Genomic DNA, 19271 nt, shown 5'->3' with positions numbered 1-19271 from the left:
GAGGGGGTCAGAAAACATGCCGTGGGGCCCAGAGGTACAGGGGAGGGTGGGCAGAACTCCCAATAGAAAGTGGCATTTGAGGCCAGACACAGTAGCTCATGCCTGTAATCCCAGCACTTTGGGAGACTGAGGTGGGCAGATCACCTGAGGTCAGGAGTTCAAGACCAATCTAGCCAACATGGTGAAACCCCATTTCTACTGAAAAATACAAAAATTAGCTGGGCATGGTGGCAGACACCTGTAATCCTAGCTACTCGGTAGGCTGAGGCAGGAGAATTGCTTGAACCCAGGAGGCGGAGGTTAGAGTGAGCCGAGATCATGTCACTGTACTCCAGCCTAGGTGACAGAGTGAGACTATGTCTCAAAAAAAAAAAAAGTAAGTGGCATTTGAGATGGGCCTTGCAGGATATTTCAAAAGATTTTGATAGGAAGACCAAAGCATTCAGGATAGCCTAAGCAATACAAAGTATATTTATATATTATATAAATAAATATATTTGGTAATATATATCTATATCTCCCTACATAACTGGGTAAAATGGTGCATTTATATATGTAGCCTTCCCTACTGCTGGTCTAGGTGCCAAATTTCTTACAGTTACCCTTTAGCTTACAACTTTGATTTCTGATAAAATGTAAGCACCCTTGGGAGCAGCTTTTCAATGCTTTTAAGCTCCTTTTACCCATTTATACCTGTGTGGCTGGGTTGGAGGTGGAAGAGCTTAGTCTTCCTGCTGGTTGCTTCCCACCATCAGGCCTTTCTTGGTCAGGATCAGTTTCTTCCCTCTTCCCGCAGAGGCTACACTGTCTCTCTTCATCATTGCTAATTGTTCTTTTTCTTGCATTCCTCTTGCTCCATCCACCATCAGGCAAAATGCCACTGCCTCCTGAGGCTGGCCATTTTTTCCCGACCCTCCTATATTTGTGATAAATGTACATATTCACTTTAGGTTTGTGAGTTACTATAGGAGGACACCCAGGGGCCAGAAAAATAAGAGCAGGGCAGTTATGGACTCATTAGAAGCCCTTGCAGTATTTCTTCTAGTGGTCCTGCCTTGGGTCAGATGACACATGGACTGGACCAGCTCTTCCAGTCTTCCCAGTGGCCATCCATGGGTGACCCCTAGGAGCAAGCATAATAGTATTCTATTAATAGCAAGTAGTACACTGAGGGCTTGTGTCATTTGGGTTTGGGTATAATAAAAAGAGGAGTGCCATAAAAAGAAGAACTTACCAGAAATGGATCTGTGTTGGGACAGTGGTTCTATGTTGCTCAAGGGAGGGCCTTTGTATCAACTGCCTGTGAGAGGCAGTGTCCAGGCAGAAGTCAGCTGCCATAGAAGCAGGAGTGGTGTTTCCTCCTCTAACTCCGGGCTGTGTCTCTGCTCCCTCTTCAGCTGGTGCTGCCAGAATACTCCATCCATAGCCTCTTCTGCATCATGTTCCTGTGTGCGCAAGAGTGGCTCACGCTGGGGCTGAATGTCCCTCTACTTTTCTATCACTTCTGGAGGTAAGTCGGACTGGGACTGGTCTATCCTTTGTCTTTTCTGCCAGGGCAACCTGCTCTCCAGTGATGATGTCCCCCAGATAGACAGCTTCTGGTGCCTTCCAATCATCCCTTCCTTTCTGGGTCTGTGTCTTTAAAGCCCATTCCCAAAGTGCTCTCAGGCAGCAGGTCCAATAAGAGAAGGCCCTTTTTGTTGGTTTCATTAACCACAATCCCATCCCTTGCAGGTCAGTGTTAAAAGCATCTATAGTAGCATTCACAACAGCCAAAGAGTGGAACCAACCCGAATGCCCATCAGCTGATAAATGGAGAAACAAAATATGGTATATCCATACAATGGAATATTATTTGTCAATAAAAAGAAATGAAGTACTGATATATGCTACAACATGGAGTCCTAAAGAGGATCAATGAAAAAAGCCGGACACAAAAGGCCACATATTTCATGATTCTATTTATATGAAATGTCCAGGATAGGCAAATCTATAGAGACAAAGTAAATTCATGGCTGCCAGGGACTGGGAGGGAATGAGATAGGGAATGACTGCTAGTGGGTCAAAGGTTTTCTTTTTAGGGTGATGAAAATGTTCTGAAATTAGATAGTCATGATGGTTGCACAACTCTATGAATATACTAAAAACCACTGAATTGTACAATTGTACACTTTAAAAGGGTGACTTTTATGGTATGTAAATTATATCTTAATAAAAAAAAAAAGCACCTACCAGATGGGCTGGATTTTCTGGGACAGTTATAATTTCATATATTCTATTCCCTTCTAAGACCATGCGTCAGATCATGTGATTTTTGGCTTTTTGTAAAATAGAGTCACCATATGGACACAGGAGGCAGAGGTGGAGGAATATCAAAATAGTAGAGAAGGTATTTGTGCAGATAAGTTGCCTGCCCTTGACCCTTGGCTGCCAGAGCATTGGACCCCAAATTGTTTTATCATTGTTATTCTACCATAAAATCTGGCTTGAATTTAGCCACACCTAAGACATGCACTCCTTCATTTAGAAAACGTACAGAATACATTCTACACGTCAGGCATTGTGAGGGACTTCACGTTAAGTGTAAAGCAAAACCTTTACCCTTAAGGAACGTACATCCTAGTGGTAGAGGGAAATATGTTCTTAACAGACATATGAGGAATACAGGTAGGAGCATAGAGAAAGAAGCACTTAAATAGACTCAAGAGTGACTTTGGAAAAGCACATTCCAGAGAGAGGGACCAGCATGTGTAAAGGCCCAGAGTTAAGAGAGCACTTGGTGTGTTTGGGAAATAGTAGTTGTTCAGTGAGGTTGGATGTAGGGTTCTTCAAGGGAAATAAGAAGAGACAGGTTGGCAGACAGCTGAGAGTATGGTATGGAGGACCTGAAATGATTTTATGGGGAAGGTGCAATTAATTTATTCTTTAGGTAATGGAAAATGATCAGAAACTTTAGAAGAAGACAATGGCATTACCTAATCTGATTTTTAGGAAGGTGGCCTGGGAAGTAGTGTAAAGGATGGGTTAGAGGGTGAAATATTGAGATTGAAATCCAACTGGGGGGTTATGGTGGGAACTCCAGGTGGAGAGATGAGAGAGCCTTGACCCAGGTAGTGGGAGTCAGAATGATGAGAGAACAGAAGAACCCATGGAAGTGAACTGGACAGGCCTTGGCCCATAATTGGGTGCAGGTGAGGGAGAGGACGCCTCTAGGCTGGGTGGCCGGGAGGTTGATGGTGCCATTGACCAGGGCCAGCAGGGTAGAAGAAATCTCAGGTTTAGGGAGGAAGGAAAAATACTCAGTTACATCGAGAAGCCTCACTTTAAGTAAAGGCAATCTGCTATCATCTGAATTAGAGAGAAGTCAAATAGGAGATCCAGGATTCACAATAACCAAGTGAGCTGGGTTTCATTTTCTGTGTTTGACACATGGGGACACAGAGACTCACAAAGGTTAAGTCAGCTGTCCAGCGTTGCTCAGCTCGGACGTGGCAGGACTGAGGTTACGTCCCACCTCTGTACGAATCCCAGTCCGAGTCCCTGCTGCCTGACACACTGCCCCAGGGGCTGGCTCTTCTCCCCAGGAAAGGAGTTCGTCCCAAGGTCCTTCAAGTAGGGGGCTGTCAAGGCAGCGTATCAGAAATGTGATTGACAAAACATCCATCAGGGCACTGCTTGTGGGGCTAGCACTTGTCCAAAAGGGAGGAAAAGGAGAGGCAGCCAGTGTCCATAGACTTGGAAAGTTCATCTCTATGGAGGAAAGGAGGGGCTATAATCTCCTTGCCAGTAGGCACTTTGTCTTACCTTTTTTTTTGAATCCCTGACAGGATCTAGTCTAGTTCCTGGCAATTAGTAAGTTCTCAGAACATGAAAGAAAAAAAGAATGAGGAGGAGAGGAGTCCTTTAAACATCAAAGGCCTTATACACCCTTTATCCCCCTTTCCATTCCCCCGCCTTTCCAACAGGTCCAGATCAGTGACATTTCTCATACAGAGAAAGTCCCCTCCTGCTCTGGATCTTAGTTTGCGTAAAGGAAATAGGACTGTCTGCTGTTGACTCAGTACCTGTTCTTCCCAGGTTATTTGCATACATTGCCTCATGTAATAGTCCACAACAGCCCTGTACGGAGGGCAATTCCGTCCCCATTTCACAGATGAGAAAGTTGAGGCTCAGCTGGGTTAATGAGTGACCCAAGGAAAGTCAGTGTGGTGACCAGTGACTGGCAGGGCCTTTGCTCTTTCCACGGAGCCATATGGCCACCCTGCCCTTCTGCCTCCACTTAATGAGGTCACCTGGGAATAAAACTACAGTGACAGCAAATAGCTTTTGAGATCGCTCCCAGGAAGAGGAGAGGTGAGTGGCCTGGAGGGCTGTGAGCTGGCAGTTGTCATCGAATCTGGCTTGTGATTTCTTTTCAGCACAGTGTCAGTGACAGATAATGTCAGTGCAGTTCTCTGAAGGGGAAGGAGGAGGGAGCAGAGATGCTGGATCTGTGAGTTGCTACATTGCAGGATGTTCTTCAAAGCCAGTGTGATTAATCTCCCGGTTGGAGCCCTCTCCCTAGGCCCATGCTCACCATTGAGAACCACTGTCTGTCCCAGAGCCCAGGGAAGCCATTTATTTGCACTCCTGGCCTGTGGGTGGCTTTACCAGAATGACTGAAAAAGGAACTCGCTGAGAGATTCCAGCTGTACTTTGTTCTTGGGCTGGGCAGGAGGCTGTAGCCAGGTCCCTGGGGGCAGTGTCCTGGGGGCAGTGACCACTTCCCAAGGGACTCAGGAGGCTCAGACTCCTGCCCCAGGTCTCACCAAGCCTGATGGCTTCCCTCCTCAGGGGCTGTGGCCAGGTGAGCCTTGGGAATATGGTATTTTGGACTCCCCTCCTCAGGGGCTGTGGCCAGGTGAGCCTCGGGAATATGGTATTTTGGGCTCCCCTCAGGGGCGGTGGCCAGGTGAGCCTTGGGACTGTAGTATTTTGAAGTAGACACAGTTCATATTAGCTGCTCCCCCTCCTCCTCTTTCCCACCCACGTTCTTTCGCTCACCTAGCTGCCGTCCAGGGCCCGCTCTCTCCCGACAGATGGCTGATGTTCTTTTTTAGTTCTAGGTCCCACTATCAAGAATGAAGGCACCTGTAAACTGCTGTACACTCAAGTGGGAATAGGATGTCCTGAAGTACTCAGGATTTTCAATAACGGTCTGTGTAAAGTAGTTTTTAGGGTAGAATGGAGGTACGGTGGTGCCCCAGCAGTGGCAGTAGAGCCCCGTACCTCTGCCTACACCTGTCCTGAGAGGCGGCTCTTCCTCAGACTCCCAGGCAATGCCAGGTGACACATTTCCCCTTCTGTTCGAGCAGCTTTGTATATGGGTGAAATTGCCATGATGCCAGTGGGTCGGAGTATTTGGGGATTTACTACCTGCTGGAAGATAGTGGCTGAGCCACTCTTCAGCGGTGCTTGAGCTGTGATTTGGGCAGAAGGCAGGCAATTGCTTGGCAGGGATTGCTCGACAGAAGCCCTGCATCAGAAGGGCTTGCCCAGGTGATGCCAGAAGTACCAGGACCTCAGAGACAGTGATGTCCTCTCTCCCTGCAGGTATTTCCACTGTCCGGCAGATAGCTCAGAACTAGCCTACGACCCACCGGTGGTCATGAATGCCGACACTTTGAGTTACTGTCAGAAGGAGGCCTGGTGTAAGCTGGCCTTCTATCTCCTCTCCTTCTTCTACTACCTTTACTGGTGAGTAGCTGCCCCTCTTGGTGGTTTTGACTCCTGCAGCAAAAGGAAGAGAATTTCAGGCTGGCCTCTGGGAGGCAGCCTTTGGGAGATGGCCTGCGAGGGTGGGAGTCACGGCCAGTCGGGTGTGACCCTAGCTGTCTGACTCTGGCTCAGGAGCAAGGGCTTCTGTGTAGACAAGGAAAGGGGCAGGAGATCCTGCAGGAGGCCTTGCCTGCTGATGGGCACATCCTTAGGGCCATGCAGTGAAAACACCCTCTCAACATCCCTTTGGAGGTAACTGGTGAAGTGCGATTGGTTACTCCTTCTTCCCTGCCTCTCACAACTCTGCAGCTCAGCCCACCAGGTTCCCTATGGCCCCGGGGCCCAGGCTCATCCTCACTGTCCCTTGCCCCGTGGCCTGTTTGCAAGGATTCTTGGGAACCATAACAGAGGCTCCAAACTCCCCGCCCCAGTCCCACAGTGGCTGTCATGGTTCATAAAGTGGCATTTTGGGTCACTAAATGCTTCATTTACCGTTTTTCCAATATTACATAACACCATTCCAATTAAGAAACACCTGCTGACTTTGCAATCCTGTTTCAGGAATCTCCCCTCTTTGCACCTCTCCGCTCAGAACATCCTAATTAAGCAGAGAGTTATAAACAGACTATCTTGTGGTTTGACACCCCAGAGTGCCTTTTCCGCAAATGTCTCCTCCTCCTTCCTGCTCCTCTTTGGCTCATCTCTGGGGACTCTCACCTGTCACTTGCGATTCCATCGTTACCTGTGGCAGGGCCATGGTGATCTCCAAACCTCCCAGTGATGTCTCCAAAAGGGCATGGTTGACAGCAGCCAGGTGAAGAGGAGGAGAGGTTGGGAAGTTGGACTCCACGCCACACCTAGGTTTGGAATGGGCTGTGGCAGGGAAGAATGTGGCTGCATTTGTCCAGCATTTTTTATTTATTTTTAAATTTTTATTTAAAGATGGGGTCTCACTGTTTCGCCCAGGCTGGAGTGCAGTGGTGCCATCACTGCTCACTGCAGCCTTGAACTCCTGGGCTCAAGCGATTCTCCCACCTTAACCTTCTGAGTAGCTGGGACTACAGGTGTGTGTCACCATGCCCAGCTAATTTTTTTTTTTTTAATTTTTTGTAGAGATGGGGTTTCACTGTGTTACCCAGGCAGGTCTTGAACTCTTCAGCCCAAGTGACCCTCCTGCCTCAGCCTCCCAAAGTTCTGACATTTAAAAATGAGCCAGGCTTTGTGCTCAGAGCTTTGTACGTATTGCTCAACTTATGAGATAAATACTATCCTCATTCACATATGAAAAATGAACTGAATCTGAGAAGTTTATGTTCCTGAATTCACAGCTAATACTGTCACAGCTGTAAGTAGTACATCTTGAGTCCGATTTCAAAGGCTGAACTCCTTTTTCGTTTTCCTTTTTTTTTTTTTTTTTGAGGGTATCACTCTGTCTCCCAGGCTGGAATACAATGGCAGGATTATAGCTTGCTGCAGCCTCAAACTCCAGGCTCAAGGGATCCTCCTGCCTTAGCCTCCTGAGTAGCTGGAATTATAGGCATGTACCACCATGCTCGGCTAATTTTTGCATTTTTCTGTAGAGACAGGATTTTGCCATGTTGCCCAGGCTGGTCTTGAACTCCTGGGCTCATGTGTTCCACCCGCCTCGGCCTCCCAAAGTGCTGGGATTACAGGCGTAACCCACTATGCCCAGTAGCTCTTATCTGCTGGCTATCTTAGAAAACCTCTAGAAAAGTCTTTATCAAAGTGAGGGGTAAGGAAGGGAGGAAGGTGTGCTTTTTAAAAATACAGATTCCTGGGCTTATAGCTACCTATTCAGACTTTCCAGGGCTGGGCTCTGCATTTTAAACAAACTCTCTGGACAATCCTGATGCACACCTTGGTGGCTCTGGAGCATTCTACTTGGTTCTGCCTTCCCTTTACATCCCCTGTGTCTGCAGACTCTGTGGGGTGCTCTGGAATGTTTACTACTCCAGCTTGCGGGGAGCCTGACAGTCTTAAGCCTCCGGAGATTTCCACGGTGCCCAGTGGGTTCACCTAAGTCTTTCTGACTCCAAGTCTGAACTACCTAACAACCAAAGGCTTGTCAGATGGGTTCCTGTCTTGGGAAACATACAGAGCGTGGACAAAGCCGTTGTGGGCTTAGGGACTGGATACCTCAGAGGTTAGGTTTCTTCCCTGCAGTGTGCTCAACCCTGCTTTCTTTGTGGAGTCACAGACTTCCCCTTCTGCAGAGTCATGGGCTGAGTGGCCTGTCCCTAGAGACAGCGCTGTCTCTCCTGTAAGCCAACAGAATGAGACCAGTGTTTTAATTAGCTCCTGGCCCTTTAGCCTGGGATCCACCTCAGTGTGGATGAAGACGGAGGCAAGATATTTCCCTCATTTCAGTTTTGTTGCAGCAGATGCTGGAGCCGAGGCGTCGCCAGGAAGAAGGCATATGAATTCACAGGGAGGGAAGCTGCTGTGCGTGCTCCGCTGTGGGGGGTGGGAGGGGTGGGGTGGGGAGGGCTTGGCAGCTCCTCTCGGTTGGATGGGTGTGATCGTTCTATAACTGAGTGTGTTCCAGACAGTCTGTTTGACTGTTTGTCCTCTAGTTCATTACTTCAATTTGGCCCTGCCTTCATGATACATGTGTTAATCACTTTGTTTCTAAAACAAAATTGGAAACAGTTCCTGCAGCCTCACTGGGACCCTGGGTGGCCCCCACGGTCTCCTGCATTCTTTGTTGAATCTGGCCCCTTCGTGCTCTTTGGGGCTCCAGAAAAGACTTGTTTCTCCCACCTTAGGAGCTGCCAGCCCCTCAGATCCAGAGCTGGTGGAGAGCACAGGAGCGCCAGCACAAGCCACCGTGGGAGGGAGAGAAGGGGACCTATGTGTGTGCAGAGCCATGTCTGAACTGAGCTCAGGGCTAGAGACCCACACAACAGCGGGGAAGACGGGGTGGGTGGTTTATGGTTTCAGCTTCCTGAGGAGCTCCTGAGGACCTTGGAGAGGTTAAGAAATGCGTCTCAGGTCCCCGCTAATAATTAGCGACATCTGGCTTCAGAGCCTGTGCTCTTTCTTCTATCCTGTTTGAATCACATGGCACCCATCACCCCACTTCACAGTTTGCCTTGTGGACCAGGTGATAATTTGAGGATTGTGTTAGAAGGGGACTAGCTAACACAGATACTAATACTAGCTGGTGAGCCCAGTATGAACAGTATCCTAAAGTATTGGGCAATACTTTAGGTCACCTGAAGTAGTAGGACTACCCTCCTGCACGGTTATTCTGGATCATGCCTGTCCCTCCTCAGGTTTATTTCTTTTCATCTGTGTTATTTATGGTTTACTTGTTCCTTGACACCAGAGACCATGTTGGTTTTAAATGAAAGAATGAATGAAAGTGAGTAAATAAAGATATCCACATGAGCCTTAGTACTGTCATGCAAAAAGCATTGGCTTTGGAGTTAGGATGTGGCTTCTCCCCCTGCTGTCACTCCTCATCTGGCCCTCAGCTTCCCCAGGTGGAGTAAGTCCCTCTTGCTTCAGATCTGACCAGTGGTTCTCTGTGCACATGAGATGTGTGAGGTTCCTGAAGATGGAACTTCAGCTACTCAGAAGAGCTCATTGGGCCTCCACAGCTACATAGGGTTAAAGTAAAACCTTTTCACTTCTTTTCATTTCTTTTACTTCTTAGACGAATCTTTCTTCTCACTATAATGTGAAAAGGTAGTTGGTTTCTTTTTCTGCCAAATAAAGAGGTATATTTTGATGCAGATCATTCCTCAGCCTTGCAAACTTAACCTGAAGTCCTTACTAAGAGCACAGGGATCCATGTCCCCTTCACCCCCACTCTTAGTAGTATTGGGGCAATACTTTAGTTCACACGCTTTTAATGCATGTTTAATTCCTGGAGTCCATTAAAAATAGGAGGGCCAGGGAGTTACCCAATCAAGAGTTGACTGGGTTCTGGTGCCCAGAGGGCTTATGTTCCCATGCAGGCCTTTGCAATAACGATGATGATCTTTTTTCCCAGCAGTAGCGTATTATCCAGCATCATCTGGGAGCCCCTGGACACAGCCATCATGCAAGCACATGGCAGCTGCTGGCATAAAGAATCCACTGCACCCCCAGACCTGCCCTGCAATTGCATGAAAAGGAAAACAACCATAATAATCATCCTGATGAGAATAATAATAGGCACTTAGAGCAATCACATCTTTTATCCAAGGGATACAATATACTGTCCCCAAAAATGTTTATTCCAGCGTTGTGGGAAGTAGAAGGGGCACAGTAGTGGAGTTGGCGAGATGCTATAGTGACAGGAATGAGGGAGAAGCCAAGGAGTCTGGCCTCTGGAAGGTCCCTCTCCTGAGGGGCAGCCTGAGTCCTCTGTGGGCTTCCACTAACGCCTTCTTTTCCTTTTCTTTTTGCATTCAGCATGATCTACACTTTAGTGAGCTCTTAACGCAAAGACTGTGCACGTCATCAGAGACTGAGATGGGAGAGACCTCAGACGGAGAGGTGCATTTCTGCTGGTGACTGGAGGAGGGACCAGAATGGGGATATGTGAGAAATAGACCCAGCAGGCAGTCTGACTGAACGGGAGCTGGGATCACGCAGCCAGCTGGGAGCCAAGTTAACCCTGCGTGTCTGTTGTCGCCCTGTGTGTCAATCTTTGGCATTCGAATTCCACATACAGGGTCCTAGAGCCCTTCTGAGCATCAGTGGTGTGGGGGAGTAGGTGACAAAACACTAGACCTCTCCTGAGAGAGAATGGCTGCTTCCTGAATCCACTTCATTGAACAGCACCTTGCAAGTTCACACTGAGTTCCTGGGCCATGGGAGCGGAGGCTGGAAGGCTGCAAGGTGCTTGCTAAGGATCAGAATGACCCAGAGTCAAGGCCAAGTCTGCAGGGACCTGTTGAAAGCCTCGAGAATGCCTTGGCTGCCCAGGACTCTTGTTGCCTTTCTTCCAAGCCGTGGCCACACCCTTTTTCTCAAATGGGAGGGGCTGGAGGGTGCGTGGGATTTGCCTTCAGCTGTAACCAGCCTTGAGCTCGCCGGGCTGTTTTCAGCTGAGGAGGGGTGAATATAGGAAAAATGGATTTTTGAAACGTTTGCAACATGTTCGAGGTGTTAGTTCTCCACCACACAAGTTGTATTCTTTTGCCACCTCAAACCATCAGAATCATGTAATGCAAATCAATTGGTCAATGCTAGTCAAAGCTATGTTCTTACAAAAACCCCAGACAGCTCAGAGCTCAGAAAATCCTGTGGAGTGGCTGCTCTGTACCATGGGCATCCAGCAGCCAGGAATTGAGAAGACAACATAATTATAACTTCGTTTTATGATGCTGCATCATTTGTACTGTTTAGGTCGACATGAGGACATCATCTTATTTAGAATTTTCCATTTGGCAATCTCTTTTGGGTGGGAGTTGTGCTGGGGGTTGTAAATAATGACAAGGCTGAGATTTTTATGATGTTTAAATTGGGCACAATGATTTTGACCTTATTCCCCAAACTTCTTTTCTACTGTTTAACATACACAGGCTATTTATACACATCCCCAGCTCCCATCTGAAACCTGTGACTCAGGTTTATGAATGGTGTTTGTGTAGCAACACATTGTGTGCTATGTTTATTAAAATGCAGCGACAACTTGAGTGTCTCACTTAACTGGCTGTCTCATTTCAACCATTACAGGCTGGATTTGTCTACATATGGTTGGAAAACTGATAGGAGGAAAAGGCAAATTTTCAAAAAGGCATCGTGCTGCTAAAAATTCTATGGAAAACAAAATGCAGACTTTTACTCCGAGGTTTATGGTGTAAAACTGGAGAATTTGAGGTGATGATTTGGGGAGAATTCTTCCTCTTGGCCATTACCTGCAGATTACCAACCAGGTAACTGTTGTTAGGGATAGAGTTACCTTTGGGGCTGCTTGGGCGTGGCTTTGGCTTCATTCCTGAGACACTAGTGACCCTCATCCAGAGAGGCAAGCGTTGGATGGCAGACTACAGATGCTAATCTAACCGCACAGAGCAACTGGATGTGGAAGGTGAATGATCCATGTTACTTCTCACCATGGAGCTGTTTTGTTCCTATACTCTGCCTCCTTTCAAAAAGATTTGAAGTGGCTCATAATAGGAGACACAAGTACACAAAGACCATTAAAATGAAAGTAGAGATGTCTTTTTTTTTTTTTTTTTTGAGACAGGGTCTCACTCTGTCGCCCAGGCTGGAGTGTAAGTGGTACAGTCACGGCTCACTGCAGCCTTGACCTTCCCGGGCTCAGGTGATGCTCCCACCTCAGCCTCCCGAGTAGACCACAGGTACACACCACCACGCCTGGCTAATTTTTGTATTTTTTGTACAGATGGGGTTTTGCCATGTTGCCCAGGCTGGTCTCAAACTCTTGGGCTCAAGCAATCTGCTCACCTTCACCTCCCAAAGTGCTGGGATTATAGGCTGAGTCACTGCCACTGGCCTGACAGCTCTTATGTTTACGAAAAAGAAACATCCAGATATTTCCCTCCCACAAGTTGTGATTGGGAAATAATTCTCATGATCTGTTGTGAGTTTCAGTGAATTTCCAGTTCTTGGGAAAAGTTAATCATGATGATAAAGCCAAGAGTAAAGGGCACCGTGTGATGGGGTGCAGGCTGTGCGCCAGGCACTGTGTTAAGTGCTCACACGGTGACCTCCCCCACCCCTCAGAGTGATCATGTGACCTCACCCACCCCTCACAGTGATCGTGCCCAGCAGGTTAAATGTTCTCATCCTCACTTCATCCATGAGGGAACTAGGGAGCCTCAGGGAAGGTGAGTCCTCCCTAGGTGATGTAGTGCAGAACAAGGGCTTGATGCTATGAAGAAGTGGCCAAATAACAATAGTTATAAACCAAGGCATCTGGCAGTGATCTGGATGCTTCATATGCTTTCCCCTGATCCTTATAACAATACCACAAGGCAGATATCTCTGTTTTATAGATGAGGAAACTGAGGAGAGGAGTCACTTGCAGAGATCTACAGCTAGCAACGGGTATGTCTAGCTGTAGCTGGGATTTAAACCCAAGTCTGCCTCTTCTCACATAATTTTGTTCTTGTTGCCCAGTCTCTTATTGTGTATCCCACAGAAGTGACCAAAGGGAAGAAGAGAAGAAAAGCAGGAAAAACTCCTTTGTTTTCCAATGTGCAAAGTGAATATTTTCCTTGAGAGACAAAGAGCTCACCTTTCCAAGCATGCGTCAAGGAGAGAGCTTCCTAGGGAGCAGAGTCATCTCCTGCAGGTGGTGTTGGTGAACTGGTTCTCATTGCCTTAGAGAGGTAGAGCTGTAGGCCTGGTGTGGCTATGCCTAAATGGTCAGAGGGGAACTTGGAAGAGTCAAAGCTCACTTTTCACTTTGCTAAGGTGGAAGAATAATGGCACCTGCCACACTGGCTTTCTATAAAGATTAGATGAGTTCATACCTGCAGATAACTTAGAACAGTACCCTGCATGTGGTCAGCACACCTCACTGTAGAGGGCGAGTCTTCCCTGCCTTCTGGGCCAGTCCATTGTTGTGTTGCTATAAAGGAATACCCAAGCCTGGGTAATTTTTGAAGGAAAGAAATTTACTTGGCTCACAGTTCTGCAGGCTGTACGAGCATGGCTCCTGCCTCTGGTGAGGGCCTCAGGAAGCTTCTAATCATGGTGGAGGACAAAGGGAGAGCAGGCATGTCAAATGGTGAAGAGCAAGAGAGAGAAGGGAGAGGTTTCAGACGCTTAAACAACCAGATCTCATGTGAACTGAGCGAGAATGCACTCATCCCCAAGGGGATGGCATTAAGCCATTCATGAGGGATCTGCCCCCATGATCCAGTCACCTCCTACCAGCACCCATCTCCAGCACTGGTAGTCACATTTCAATATGAGGTTTGGAGAGGACAAACATCCAAACTGTATCACCATCCTTACTCTGCCCTGTGCCCATTCCAGGGCAAGGTCCCTCCCTTTGGGAGGACCAAGAAGCCAACTGGCCACGTGGAACAGGAGTGAAGATTGCTGGATGCTGCCACCCTCCTGAGGCCCGATCCTGTCTATAGTATCCTAAATGGAGGTCGGGCTGGGACCTGACCCAGTGCCATGTTCTCTGTCAATAATGATAACCACTGCCATAGAGTACTTGCTATGTGCTGGATGCTCTGCAAAGCACTTACCATATGTAGTCTCATTTAATCCCCTATCAATATTAGGGAATGGGAATGATTGTTGTCTTCAAGGGATAGTTGAAAATACTAAAGCTTATAGAGGTCTAGCAATTGAGCCAAAGTCACAATGGCTAATAAGTCATGGAGCCTAGACTTCCACCCAGGTCCTTTTGATTCCAAGGCTTTGACCATTTTCTCACTCCTGAAAGGGTGATAGAGTCCAGGAAGGACAATGGGGTGTGAGACAGAAGAGAAAAGGGGATGAAGATGGGACAGCAGTGTGGCTCTGCCGAGCTCACATGTTTCACAGCAAGCAACTCTATGTGAATAACTTTATAATTGGAAGGACTTTGGCTACAGGATCTTGTGCAAACTTCTTAACCTTTAGAGACTCAACTTTTTTATTTGTAAAATGAGGCAATAATACCTCCTTTCAGTATTCTTGTGATAATTTAAGTAAACTATGTACAGAATGCTTGTTGAGCCTGTCTCACAATTCGTGCTCAACAAATCTTGATCCTCAGTGCTCCACCCGACTGCCCTTCCCTTCAAAGATGGGAAGGGAGGATTATGTAGATAAAAACGGGTAAAATACTTCTCCTAGTAACACCTGAAGACAATCAATGAATCTCAGCTCCCTCCTTTCCTCTCTCCATCTTTGGGCAGACTGTCCCAGGCATGCAACATGGGTAGCAGAGCTCAGCCCTCTCAAGAAAATTTCCCCTTTGCATCCTATTTTTAGGTTTGGTAATTGCACCAATGTTGAATAAAGTTGTCATCATTATGACAGTTTTGTTATCCTACATAAGAGATGAATGCAGCCAGCAAAATGCTTTGACAACAATTAATTGCACTCACGCTGTGTCATTACACAGATCCATTTCCATAACCCTTTCTCTTCCTGGACTTGGGCTGTTCTGTTTTCAAGTGTGCTCTGGCAAATGACTGTTTAGGCAGAGCCTTCTCCAGGCCTTGGAGCTGCTGGTCCAAGCTGGACATCTTGGGGCTGCCTCTGTTCCTGAGGCTCAGGCAGAAGGCACTACTCACTGTGGGCGTTTGAGGGGGCATCCTGGGACATATCCTGTGACTTGGCTCATCCCAGGCAGAGAAGAGGGGCTGACTGAGGGAGTAAGTCTTCAGGACACAAGCACACATTCTAGGGAAAGGTGGGGGCAAGTTTCAGCTTTGTTTTTTTTGTTTTTTTTTTTTTTAATAGACCAAGTCTCACTTTGTTGCCCAGCCTGGAGTGCAAGGGCACGATCTCAACTCACTGCAACCTTCGCCTCCTGGGTTCAAGTGATTCTCCTGCCTCAGCCTCCTGAGTAGCTGGGATTACAGGTACCCGCCACCACCCCCAGCTAATTTTTGTATTTTTAGTAGAGATGGGGTTTCACCGTGTTTGCCAGGCTGGTCTCAAACTCCTGACCTCAGGTGATCCACCCACCTCAGCCTCCAAAAGTGCTGGGATTACAGGCATGAGCCACCATGCCTGGCCAAGTTTTAGTCTGTCCAGTTTAGCAGGGAGCAGGCTTTCTTTGTGGGGAGCAGCACGTGATGGAAGCATTTAACACAGCTGCATTTGCAGAGGGAGACCTCAGTGCCCACACGTTGGATTGGGTTTCAGTTGCTGCCCATGATCCAGAAACAGAAATAGACACAGGGTCAAAACAGCCGCAACAAAATAGGATTTTCCAGGCTTTGCTCCCACCCACCCACTCTGTGGTCATTTCTGCCCCTGTTAAATTCTGCCCAGATAGTTTTGGATACGCCAAGGGTGTTATGAACTTGACCTCTTAGCTACCACGTGATACCCACATTTCTTCCCAGCCAGTGGTGTGCTAAAGCTGACTTGCACAGGCTTATGAGAGCCTGTACAAGTTTAGTTTAGTTTTTTAGGGATTTTACTAAATAGTTGTTAAACAGAGCCATTATTAAAACTGAAGTTATATAAACTTACAATTAAATAAATAATTTTAAAAACAAAGGTAATACCTAGTCAAACCAAATTATTTTACTACATTTTACTTGAGGTTATGTCTATTGTATCTGTGGCAGAAATGCTATGTGACGGTATGCTGCTGTGAATCTCTTCCCATCTTTGCATTCAGTGATGTCCCATTGATTGCTGGAAATTGGCCATGGTGAGAGTATTTACACTCTGTGGATGTCCCCCTCCCTCGCCATTCTCAGGGCAATTCCTCTAATGCACGGCCTCCTCTAGGTGGGGCAATCTCCTCACTGGACCCCAGAGTACCTCAAGGGGCAGACATATACCTTTTGGCTTAAAGAAGCAACAGTCTGAAAAGGTGGTGTTATGTCCTGGAGTTTGACTGCCTGACAGCCAGCAGAGAGACTTAAATGCCACCACAGTGTTTCCGTTCAAACATCAAACAGGAGTCTCAGCAGTAAGTAAACCTTGTCCTTTTCAAAAATGCTTGACACATCAGAAAAACAAGATCACCTTTCTGGTGGTTTTATATTTCTGATCTTCTAGAGCAGAGGAGGTAGGGAAAATGAGAGCCCTGCTAAATACCAGTCCCCACATCAAATTATAATGAAACCCATCAATCAGGCCCCCATGCCTGGGACAGTCTGTTTTGATTGCTGCAATGAAAACAGCAGGGCAGCACTAGAGGCTTTGGGGGAAATTTTGTAAGTGGCTTCCTAGGACAGATCTTGCGATGCTGTTCTTACTTTCCCAGAGCTAAGTTGAAAATAAGCATGATGTCGAGGTCACTTTCTGGACTATACAAGGTAGAGAGAGCCCTCTCAGTGAAATGGAGATGCCCAGCAGATGAGCCAGATCCCCAAAGGATGGTTAGGAACCCTGTACCCTAGTGGACCAGTCTTTAAAATCGGCAGTTCTGTGTTCTTCAGTAATATTTATGCTTGCATTCAAGACACCTGTGCCCCAAGATGTAGTGCATACCTAACAGTGTTACAGGTACAGAGGAAAAATTAGTCATAAGGACCCAATGGCAGCTCTAGCATGACCACTTCTAGGTTTTCACCTAGAAGATAAGAAAATGAGGCCAGATCACGTTTTTCATTTAGATATATGCCCCCCAGGTCTGCATAACTGGGAAACCCCAGCATAGGTTTCAGCCTCACAATTTGAGGAAGCCCAGCCCATGCCAGGTGCGGATGTTCAGACCCAGTAGGATAATGATACTTTCTAGGGAGCTAACTAGTGGTAACCCAAGAGTGCCGGTTCACAGGAGGTGGAGGGCCATCCCGAATGAGCATGGGGCTTTGCACTTGACCCTGTCCTCTTCACTGCTTATTATCAGTGACTTTCAGATGAAGGCAGTTGATCGATTCTGGGCTAACACAAAACTGAAAAGAATTCAATTAGGACAGGAAGAAATTTTTTAAAAAATATCATAAGCTCAGACTCACTAGAGGAAATACAATAGGCATACATGAAAGGTCTTAAGATTGGGCTTAAAAAAGTCAGCAGCAAAATATATAAGTGGTGAAGGCAACACCTGCTTTAGGAGGGACATTGAGAAATCTGAGCCTGCCCATAGCAGGGCATCCAGAGTCAATTTCATAGGACTGGGGAGAGAAGTCTAGAAGACTGTCTTCAAAGACATGAAGGCTCCAAGAGGGCAGAAACTAGGACTTGGGTGAAAACAGCCCCCCCCACCCCACCCCTTGCTCTTCAGATGGTGTTGGTTGAAGCAGTTGCTTCCCAATGAGGGTTCTGGAGAGGTGTTAGGTGAAAGGACCGTTCTGTGGTCAAATGTGTGTGGAACTGCTGGGCTAAACACAAGCAGCCCTTTTCAAATCTGTCTCAGTGGGAACCTTCAGTCAGAAGCACCAAGAGGGGCACCGTTTGCAAAGCACTTTTCTGTGGAAGGCAGCAGTGGAGACTCAGCAGAGAGAGGCATGAGGCAGAGCTTTCTGGGGTTGATGGAAGACTCAGGGATGAGTGTGTACCGTGGGATGGAACGGTTCCAAATATGGAACCAACTATCAGAAGTACTGTAAACAAATAGGACTTGCCCCACATTGAGCAAAACACAAATGACAAACCACATAATTCAAATGCAGAAAAAAATAGAAAGGGCTGAATTCAGGATACCATCAATTATAAGCCCTTTGAGGACAGGTATTTATTTATATAGCTCCAGAGCTGGCTTTGTCCTTACTAGGCCCACAGTAAATATATGTTGAATTAAATTGAAATTTTGATGATTAGAACCAGCAGAAGGCAGAGATAACCTCAGTAAATAGGAATCAGTATCCCAGGGAGGAATGTTAAGGCAACATGGCAGCCCCATGCAGACTGTGTCCTGGCAATATCCTGTAGGGTTCAGTAGCAGTAAGACAGGTAAAGGCATGCAAAGGACATCAGCAGATTGTCCTTTACCACTGCACAGACCACTGCAGACTAAGGTGGAGTGGTTTCTTCTTCTGAACTCTTCTCTTCTCTTCTCTGAATCACTAAAACATATGACTCCTAGGCCTAAAGGAACAAAGATGACTGGCTCTCCGGAGTCGCAGAGTGACTATCGTTAAACTCCATCACTTTTTGTGCATATAACAATTTAGGAAACATTAACCAAAAACAAAAACCCAAACAAACAAAAAGGCCAGACCTTTGCATGTTGTTTATTGGCATGAGAGAGTCTGGCTTATGGCCAGGGGAGCAGCTGTTGGGGAGTAACACACAGGAAACCTGCCCTCAGGGCCCCAGGTGTCTGAGAGGTGGTCTGAAGTCCTTCATTGGCTCAGCTCTTGTCCAGTGTTTCTGGCAGAAACGGCTCAGTGTCTCCTACTCTTCCCACTAACCCTTGGAAGTTCTCCAAGCTAGGGCTGTGAAACGGGAGGGAGGGGATGAGAGCAGAGTATATGGATAGCAAGAATGACTTTAATCACCTCTACAAGTTCTTTCTTTTTCAAATCCAACATTTCTGAGGGTTGGTCAGCCTGGCCCCACGGGAAGCAGGGGAGAAGGCAGGATTGCGCTGGGTGGGTAATGTCATCTGGGCTCAGTCAGGGCACTACATGCTCCCCTCCTCCTGTATCTGGAAGAGGCCAGAAGCCTGGGAATGGGAGTGGTGGTGCTGAATGATGGGTGATCCTAGGGGCATAGAGTTGACTCCAAGGTCCATGCCTATTTGGGAACGATTAGGAACAATTGGGAACTCTGGGTTCATAATATGCTGCCTTCCTGAGCTTGGATTTCCAACTGGGGCTGTGATGTTAATAAGGTGATTAGTGAACCCTTAGCTCATCGAATGAGCTCTGCTCTTGGCATGAGAAGGACCTAAACTGGAATTCTGACTCTAGTTCTTGTCAGTTGGGTGATGTTGGTCAAATTTCTCAATC

General features: G+C 47.1%; 1 protein-coding gene across 5 annotated transcripts in view; it reads left to right on the top strand.

Moving 5' to 3' along the window:
• CNIH3 (cornichon family AMPA receptor auxiliary protein 3) overlaps window positions 1-11907 on the top strand; it is a 335293-nt gene extending 323386 nt beyond the window's left edge. For 4 of the 5 annotated variants that reach the window (XM_073011493.1, XM_037985513.2, XM_037985512.2 and 1 more), the window contains 3 exons: window positions 1398-1510; window positions 5593-5736; window positions 10180-11408. In XM_073011493.1, coding sequence (XP_072867594.1) covers window positions 1398-1510; window positions 5593-5736; window positions 10180-10207 — 285 coding nt within the window. In that variant the 3' untranslated portion in view covers window positions 10208-11408. Of the gene's footprint in view, window positions 1-1397; window positions 1511-5592; window positions 5737-10179; window positions 11409-11448 lie in introns of those variants that run through there. The other variant, XR_012091176.1, reaches the window with a different exon arrangement.
• Window positions 11908-19271: the final 7364 nt, after the last annotated feature.

The sequence above is a fragment of the Chlorocebus sabaeus genome, chromosome 25, assembly GCF_047675955.1.
Source record: "Chlorocebus sabaeus isolate Y175 chromosome 25, mChlSab1.0.hap1, whole genome shotgun sequence".
Classification (NCBI taxonomy): Eukaryota; Metazoa; Chordata; class Mammalia; order Primates; family Cercopithecidae; genus Chlorocebus; species Chlorocebus sabaeus.
Note: the sequence above shows the minus strand (reverse complement) of the source record. Positions and strands in the feature narration are given on the sequence as shown.